Source organism: Budorcas taxicolor, chromosome 8 (assembly GCF_023091745.1).
Source record: "Budorcas taxicolor isolate Tak-1 chromosome 8, Takin1.1, whole genome shotgun sequence".
NCBI classification, from domain to species: Eukaryota; Metazoa; Chordata; class Mammalia; order Artiodactyla; family Bovidae; genus Budorcas; species Budorcas taxicolor.
In genome coordinates this window covers 11655574-11664586 of record NC_068917.1, presented here as the reverse complement: position 1 = coordinate 11664586, position 9013 = coordinate 11655574, and the positions used below count along the sequence as shown (strand labels likewise).

General features: G+C 46.5%; 1 protein-coding gene across 1 annotated transcript in view; it reads left to right on the top strand.

Annotated features, from left to right (window-relative positions):
• The first annotated feature begins 2756 nt into the window (after window positions 1-2756).
• Window positions 2757-9013, top strand: part of C8H8orf74 (chromosome 8 C8orf74 homolog) — a 28782-nt gene continuing 22525 nt past the window's right edge. The window contains exons 1-2 of the mRNA XM_052645413.1: window positions 2757-2804; window positions 4324-4516. Coding sequence (XP_052501373.1) covers window positions 2757-2804; window positions 4324-4516 — 241 coding nt within the window. The remainder of the gene's footprint in view (window positions 2805-4323; window positions 4517-9013) is intronic.

Here is a 9013-nt window from a genome sequence, read left to right as displayed (position 1 = left end):
CATTATGGCCAGTTGTTAAGACCAAGCTTCCAGCAGCAGTTTTGCGATCTTATGCAAGATACATAATCGCACTAGGACCCAGTCTTCTCGTATGTCAAATGGGAATGATAATCATTATTATATCTGTCTCATGGAATTGTTGTGAGGATTAAAAGAGATAATGTATTTAAAACTCCTGGAATATAACTTACAATATTTACTAACTAAAAACACTCTTTAGCATTATTTGGTAATCCTATGAGATTTTTGTTTTGTTTCTATGACTAAACAGGCCTTTAGGATAAGTAAGCTGAGATATATATATATTCATTCCACAAATGGTAAATAAAAAAGACACCTTAAAGGTTAATAAGTTCAAAGCCAGACTATGTGGCTTTTGTATGGATCTCTAGCAAGATTCAAGGATGTCCATTTTAATAAAAAAAAAACCCTGAAGGTGCTAGTCGCTCATTCCTGTCTGATTCGTTGTGACCTCATGAACTGTAGTCCGCCAGTTTCTTCTGTCCATGGAATTCTCCAGGCAAGAATACTGGAGTGGGTTGCTATGCCCTTCTCCAGGGGATCTTCCTGACTCAGGGATTGAACTCGAGTCTCCCACATTGCAGGCAGATTCTTTACTGTTTGAGCCACAAGGGAAGCCTCCTGGGTGTGGGCAAAATGAATCAAGTGCCTAGGTAGACTCTGTCCATAGCTTGTCTTCATTCTATCGATATCACTTTATGATGCTTCCAATTACTCACCTAGCAAAAATTTACTGAGTGCCAGACACCATCCAGGCTGTCCACTAGGCCCCAGGGCCCCAGGGGTGAAGAAGACATTGTCCACACCCTCAAGGGACAAGTAGGCTGGACAGGGAGGCATGCATTCAGTAGAAAGGTGAAATGTCACATCATAGCGTCCTGATAAAGATAGCCACAGCCACTCAGCAACTTCTCTGGTGGTCCAGTGGCTAAGACTGCACACTCCCAATGCCAGGGGCCTGGGTTCAACCCCTGGTCAGGGAACTAGATCCCACATGCTGCGTCTAAGAGCTACAGGCCATAGCCAAGACCCAGTGAAGCCAAATAGATAAACATATATTTTTAAGGTGAAATGACACATGATAGGGTCATGATAAAGACAGTCACAGGCATTCAGCATACAGTGGACCATACCATGCATGTTAAGTGGTAAGTGAAAGTCATCGATAAGAGGAAATGCCCTCGTGCCTCACAACCTAGAGGAAACAGGCATCAGAACAAATCATCAGAAGGATTAAGTGAACACTTACGAAGTGTGAAGTGCTGCTGCTGATTCATTCAGGGCTGTGGACCCTGTTACACGGACCCGGAAAGGTTTTCCTGGGAAAGAGATGATTAAGCTGAGACCCGAGGCACTTCAAGGATGAAGGCAGAGAGAGGTTAGAAGAGCTTCCAGGAAAAGAAGCAGTAACTGTAAAGTTCTGGAAGGGGGAGAGGTAGGGGCTGGAGGAGAAGGAATGGCTCAAATCACAGAGGGCCTTGTAAGCCCCATGTAGTCTCCTAGAAGGGGCTGCTCCACGAACAACCATGGAAGGTTTTGAAGCAAGAAACTGATGTAGTCCATTTTTTCCCCACTGATATAAATGTTTAATTGCATTTTGAAATTGTGTATCAGTAAAAATAAGAAAGAATAGAATTTTAAAAGCATGGACAGTATGACCCTATTTAAATTTTTAAAATTTTTAAAAAATGTTCAATTTTAATTAAGTAATTTCATATTATCTATCAATTATCTTTCCATCTATCTATATACTCATAAACAATTGCCTGAATATTTGTGACATAGTTAATGTTTAAGTGTATGTGTATCTGTGTGTGCAGAGAGAGGAGTCAATATAACTCACATAAAATACTCAGAGATCCTAAGGGAGTTGCCCACAAGGTCAAGGAAGGTGGAGTCACATAGCCAAAGGGGATGATGGCTCTGTGTGGTTGGGACCTTTGGGAGCACTCACGTCTGGCCAAGACCCCCTCTCAGCCCCCAAAGAGCCAAGGGAACTGGGCAGGTACCAGTGGGGGTGGCCCCAGGACCTGAGGGCTCAACCACCAACTTCCCACAGCATCCCAGGCTTTCCCCAGGATGCTCCTGTGCACGGAGTCAGGGCTTACAGGCAGGGAGGCGGGGGCAGCGGGGAGCAGGACTCGACCCGCGGGTCACCAGCTGGGCTTCCAGGAGGCTAACCAGGAAAGAGACTGGATCCCCACAGGTCTCCACATGTGGGGTGTTTGGGCAGTACACAGGGACACCCCTACGGAGCTGTTTTCTGTACCCAAAACTGGGTTGCACAAAACTGAAAGTCACAATTCCGCTGGCCAGCGCAGAAGTGGGTAGAAACCAGATCCTGGCGGGACGAGGAGTCGGTGAGGAAGCCAGCTTCTCCATGGAGAAAAATCCCCGACTATGGAAGGAAGGAGAAAAGTCGGGCTTGGGTTAGAAAGATGTAGCACCTGAGGGGCCATGTGTGTGTGTACAGGAAAGCCTGAGAAGGCTCCCTGCCTGAAGGAGAACTACTTTCAAGGAGCGGGGCTAGAAATAGGAAAGGGCTCCAGGTCGCTGAGCAGCTGTTGGGGGCTGAGACCCAGAGCCCGCTGGAGAAGAGGGACCAGAGGAGGGAAGCTGGGAGGGCCACCCCCAGGTGGGTCTTCGTGACCTCACAAAGCAGGCATCCTCAGCCCGGCGTTCCCGAAGCTCCAAGGCAGTCCTGGCTAGGTCTCCTAGCAACTGGATGCAGGGCCATGGCACTCTTAACAGCCCAGGGAGTGAAAAGAGTCTTCCAACTTCAGGTGAAGAGAACACACGACTTTTAAGAGAGCGTGTGCTCCGATTGGTCTAAGAGGGAGGGGTGTCCTCCCAGGGACCCCTGGACAGCTCTCCTGTCCCCGCATATCAGCTTGGAGGCCCAAGACAGGCGGGTGTGTGCCCAGGGAATGTGCGTGCCAGGTGTGTGCCAGGCCAAAGTTGGCCCAGTCTTTGGAGCTGGAGGGCTGTCTTCCAGGCCTGCAGTGACAGCCCCTGATGCAGCAGAGCCCGAGTGGAAGGACAGAGGAGGTGGGCGTGGAGGTGCTGTGCCCACCTACACTCCAGGGAGGGCCTGGGAGGCCCCTGCAGCCGGTCACAGGGGTGCCACCTTCACCAGAGCCCTCGGGCCCTGTGAGCCCGTCAGGATCATAGGCCAATGTGTGGAGGGAATATGTGTGTGGTTGTGGGTGTGGTGGGAGCTGGAGTGGGGGGCGGGGGTCTGTGTCTTTTGGGCAGAGAAGGGGGCAGATTTCAACGGCTGCTCAGAATTGTTTCTGAGGCCAAAATGCATGAGCAATGTGAACACCTGTGGACGGAGGAGAATCTAGCCTGCAGGGCCTGGGCCTCCAGTCCGTCCACAGAGGCTCTGCTGTAGAACTCAGGTAAGACCACCCTGGGCCAGCGGCGTGCACAGGTCAGCCTCTGACCGGCAGTCTCGAGCTGATGGGAGGCAGCGGGCAAGGCGCCCCCGGCTGAGGCTTCCCTCCCCGGCCCAGGATGGGTGCTTTCATCATCTTTCCTGGATTTTCCAGCCAGCTGTCCTTTCAGATGCTGACCTAGGGGTCCACAAGGGCTGTGGGGGAGGGGAGAGGATTCCCCGGGGCTGAGACAAGGCTCTGGGCTTCTCTCAAGCACTGTCTGCCATCACTTCCCCACTCTCCTGCCCACAGGGGAGCAACACGCCTGTGTTCAGTGAATCCCCATTCATGCCACACCTTTTCTTACTCCCTCCTTGAAAGGGACTTGATTCTCCTACATGTGTTGGTGATCTCTAAGAAACTTTCTAGAAAGGCCAGGTGAACTCTCAAGTAAAACGAATTCTAACCTAAAGAAAGGAATAAAAGGTACCTTAACCAGTCTTGATGTCCTAGCTTCACCAAGCAAGATGCATTCCTTCTGCTGAAGCATTGCTTCATCCAGCTTCTTCTTGGCTAGTCATTTACACTTTAGTATGAATTTCATGGTCACATCACTATCTCCAGAGCAGTCTCAGAGGGAAGTCAAATTTTGTTTGAGGGAAGAGGATCATACTAATTCAGGACTTGAGGGCTGCTGGCGGGGTAGAAACCTGGAGCTGCAGCTGCTAGGATGAAAACTCCCAGAGGAAGGAGCAGGGCTAGAAAGGTGAGGGAAAGCTGTCCAGAAATGAAAGACTAATTCTGCCCAAGTGTACCCCTAGTCCTGGTCACTCTTCAGGATCTGGGGGTGCAGCATGGGCTCCCAGTGATGATGATGTCCCAATTCCTCAGTCTCACCCTTCACCCCTCATATCACACCCTGCAGAAACCAGAAGGTCGTGAGCACCTGCGGAGACTGCTGAACTGGGAAGAGTTTGACGAGCTCAGGGACTCCCGCAGAAGCATCCTGCTGGACACCCTCTATGAAAGCATCATCTTCGCTGTGGGCAAAGGCTTCCCATGGGGGGAGGTGGCGCAGGTGGTCAAGTTCACGGAAGAGCTGCTCAAGGAAACCAAAGGTACAGGGCAGGAGTCAGTGAGGCCTGGGGAGGGCTCACAGCCCTAGGGGCCCTCCAAAGAGCCTGAAGCTACTTGCTTTCTTTCTCTGGCATTAGCCTCTTGATATGGCCCAAAAGAGGGCCCTGTCCAGACTTTCTGGAAAGTGGAACAAACAGAATGTCCTTGCTGAGTCTTGGTCCTGATCACTCTGGTGGAAACTCTTGCCCCACGCCAAGCTATTCACAAAACAACCAGGGGTGTTTGTTTTTTCGGTCAGTCATTTACACTTTAGTATGAACTACATTGGGTTTCCCAGGAGGCTCAGTGGTAAAGAATCCACCTGCCAATGCAAGAAACATAAGAGACACAGGTTCGATCCTTGAGTTGGGAAGACTCCTGCAGACAGAAGTTTCAAGCCAGTCCAGTATTCTTGCCTGGGAAATCCCATGGACAGAGGAGCCTGGCGGGCTACAGTCCATGGGGTTGCAAAGAGTCAGTTACCACTTAACAAATAAACAACAACAATGAACTTCATCATTAAACCCATATCTCTGGGGCAGCTAGTTGAGAGTAGGGTCAAAGAGAAGTCAATTTTTGTTTTAGAAAAGAGAGAAGGAATAATAATAACTCAGAATTTTTGTTTTGGTCTTGCTTAACTTAAATGTGTCACTATTCTGTTTAAAATCCTTCACTGAATTTCCATTGTACTCCTGAGAGACTGCAAATTGTTCCCAGCATCCGTTTTTGCTCTGCTGAATGTCTTGGAGGAATCCTCTATAGATGTCAGCTTGCTGGCAGGGATGGGGGAACCAGAGTCAGGTTGTGGAAAGAGCATCTCTCCCACCCCTACCCTGTGCTGGGCTTCAGAAGAAGAGGGTAAGCATCTCTCGCTGTGATCCACAGCACGAGGCGGTGTGGCCACAACGTCCCACTCCTCGTCTGAGATGCAGATTCATTCATTAAGCAGATACATGGAGCATCCCCTCCATAACCACCACTGTAGTAATATTCAACCAAGAATCATCAGTAGGTGCTAAAGTCAGTGGCTGAATGCTCGATGGGAAATAGGATATTACTCTGAGGAAGTCTCCCCACAACGTCATTACTGATGGCAAAGGGGAAAAGAATACTTTTAGGGTGAGGGAGCCTGGTGGACACCTCCTTAATCAATGTTCTATCAGTAAGAGGACACAGATTATCGAGCCACCCAATGGGATGCAAAAGAAGCAGCCAGCATCCTTCTGTGATGTTCTAGCAGAGACACAGGGCCTGACATCATCGGAAAAAACTTCCAATTAAGAGCACTACACAAAGTCCCTCTCCCGTAAGCTTCAAAGCACAGAGGGCATGAGAACCAAGGAAAGACAGAGGAACTGCTCCAAACTGAAAGACACTGAGGGCACGTGTCCACTAAACATGACAGGTGGACCCGATTTGGGTCCTTTTGCTGTAAAAAATGTCGTGGGGACAACGGGAGAACCTTGGGTCAGGTCTGGGTATTGGACACTAGTGTTGTGCTGAGGGTGATCTCTGGACTCTGGTGGTGGTGGTTGTGAATGTCCTTGTGTAGGAAATGGACACAAAAAGATCCTGGTTGATGGGGCATTAAGTGGATCACTTGTTTTTTAAGTAGTTCAGGAAATTTTTCTTTGTACTAGTTTTTTCTAGCTTCATTGAGATATAATTGACATACAATATTGTATAAGGTATGCAACATGGTTTGATAGATGTATATATTGTGAAATAATTGGCACAAAAAGTTTAATGAACACCACCTCACCTAGTTTTTTTTCTTGGGATGAGACTTTTTAAGGTCTACTCTCTTGGCAACGTTCCAATACACAATATGATGTTGTTAATTATAGTCCTCATGGTTTACATTATATCCTCAGGTCTTAGTTATCTTATAACTGGACGTTTGTGCCTTGGGCCACCTCCACCTATTTCACCCATGCGCCAACCCATGGCTTCTGGCAACCACTTATCTTTACTATTTCCATGATGAAGTTCAGGGCTTTTTTGATTCCACATGTAAGTGGAATCACCGTATTTGTCTTTTTCCGACTTTTCTCACTTGACACATAATGACCTCAAAGTTCATCACGTTGTTACAAATGCTATGATTTCCTTCTTTTATGGCTGAACAATATTCGTTTATGTATGTGCATGCATGTATACCTATGTATGCAAATATGTATATACACCCACATATATATAGTGTATATTCACATTTTCTTTATCTATTTGTCTGTCATTTGATGCATGGGTTATTTCTGTATCTTGGCTACTGTGAATAATGCCGCAGCGAATATGTGTTAGTGTTAGTCACTCAATCATGTCCAACTCTTTGCTACCCCATGGACGGTAGCCCACCAGGTGATTCTGCAGAATTTTCCAGGCAAGAATATTGGAGTGGGTAGTCATTCCCTTCTCCAGGGGATCTTCCTGATCCAGGAATTGAACTCAGGTCTCCTGCATTGCAGGCAGCTTCTTTACCATCTGAGCCACCAGGGAAGCCCACAGCAAACATGGGCGTCAGATATCTCTTCGAGAGTGATTTCATTTCCTTTGACTATGTACCCAGAAATAGGACCATTGTATCATGTGGTACCTTTATTTCTAATTTGTTGAAGAATAGATTCAAGGGATTAGATCTGATAGATAGAGTGCCTGAAGAACTATGGATGGAGGTTCATGACATTGTACAGGAGACAGGGATCAAGACCATCCCCAAGAAAAAGAAATGCAAAAAAGCAAAATGGCTGTATGAGGAGGCCTTATCAATAGCTGTGAAAAGAAGAGAAGCGAAAAGCAAAGGAGAAAAAGAAAGATATACACATTTGAATGCAGAGTTCCAAGGAATAACAGGAGAAATAAGAAAGCCGATCAATGCAAAGAAATAGAGGAAAATAGTAGAATAAGAAACACTAGATATCTCTTCAAGAAAATTAGAGATACCAAGGGAACATTTCATGCAAATATGGGCACAATAAAGGACAGAAATGATATGCACCTAAGAGAAGCAGAAGATATTAAGAAGAGGTGGCAAGAATACACAGAAAAAGCATACAAAAAGATCTTCATGACCCAGATAATCATGATGGTGTGATCACTCACCTAGAGCCAGACATCCTGGAATGTGAAGTCAAGTGGGCCTTAGGAAGCATCACTACGAACAAAGATAGAGGAGGTGATGGAATCCCAGTTGAGCTATTTCAACTCCTGAAAGATGGTGCTGTGAAAGTGCTGCACTCAATATGCCAGCAAATTTGGAAAAATCAGCAGTGGGCACGGGAGTGGAAAATGTCAGTTTTCATTCCAATCCCAAAGAAAGGCAATGTCAAAGTATGTTCAAACTACCTCACATTGCACTCATCTCACATGCTAGCAAAGTAATGCTCAAAATTCTCCAAGCCAGGCTTCAACAGTACATGAATCAAGAAATTCCAGGTGTTCAAGCTGGTTTTAGAAAAGGCAGAGGAACCAGAGATCTAATTGTCAACATCCATTGGATCATAAAAAAAGCAAGAGAGCTCCAGAAAAACATCTATTTCTGCTTTATTAACTATGCCAAAGCCTTTGACTGTGTAGATCACAACAAACTCTAAAAAGATGGGGATACCAGACCACCTGACCTGCTTCCTGAGAAATGTATATGCAAGTCAAGAAGCAACAGTTAGAACTGGACATGGAAAATGGACTGCTTCCAAATCAGGAAAGGAGTACGTCAAGGGTGTATATTGTCACCCTGCTTATTTAACTTCTATGCAGAGTACATCATGAGAAACGCTGGGCTGGAGGAAGCTCATGCTGGAATCTAGATTGCCAGGAGAAATATCACTAACCTCACATATGCAGATGACACCACCTTTATGGCAGAAATAGAGGAAGAACTAAAGAGCCTCTTGATGAAAGTGAAAGAGGAGAGTGAAAAAGTTGACTTAAAGCTCAACGTTCAGGAAACTAAGATCATGGCATCTGGTCCCATCACTTCATGGCAAATAGATGGGGAAACAGTGGACACAGTGGCTGACTTTATTTTGGGGGGCTCCAAAATCACTGCAGATGGTGACTGCAGCCATGAAATTAAAAGACACTTGCTCTTTGGAAGGAAAGTTATGACCAACCTAGACAGCATATTAAAAAGCAGAGACATTGCTTTGTCAACAAAAGTCCATCTTGTCAAAGCTATGGTTTTTCCAGTAGTTTTGTATGGATGTGAGAGTTGGACTATAAAGAAATCTGAGTGCTGAAGAATTGATACTTTTGAACTGTGGTGTTGGAGGAGACTCTCGAGAGTCCCTTGGACTGCAAGGAGATCCAACCAATCCATCCTAAAGGAAATCAGTCCTGGGTGTTCATTGGAAGAACTGATGCTGAAGCTGAAACTCCAATACTTTGGCCACCTGATGTGAAGAACTGACTCATTTGAAAAGACCCTGATGCTGGAAAGATTGAAGGTGGGAAGAGAACGGGACAGAGGATGAAATGGTTGGATGGCATCACCGACTCAGCGG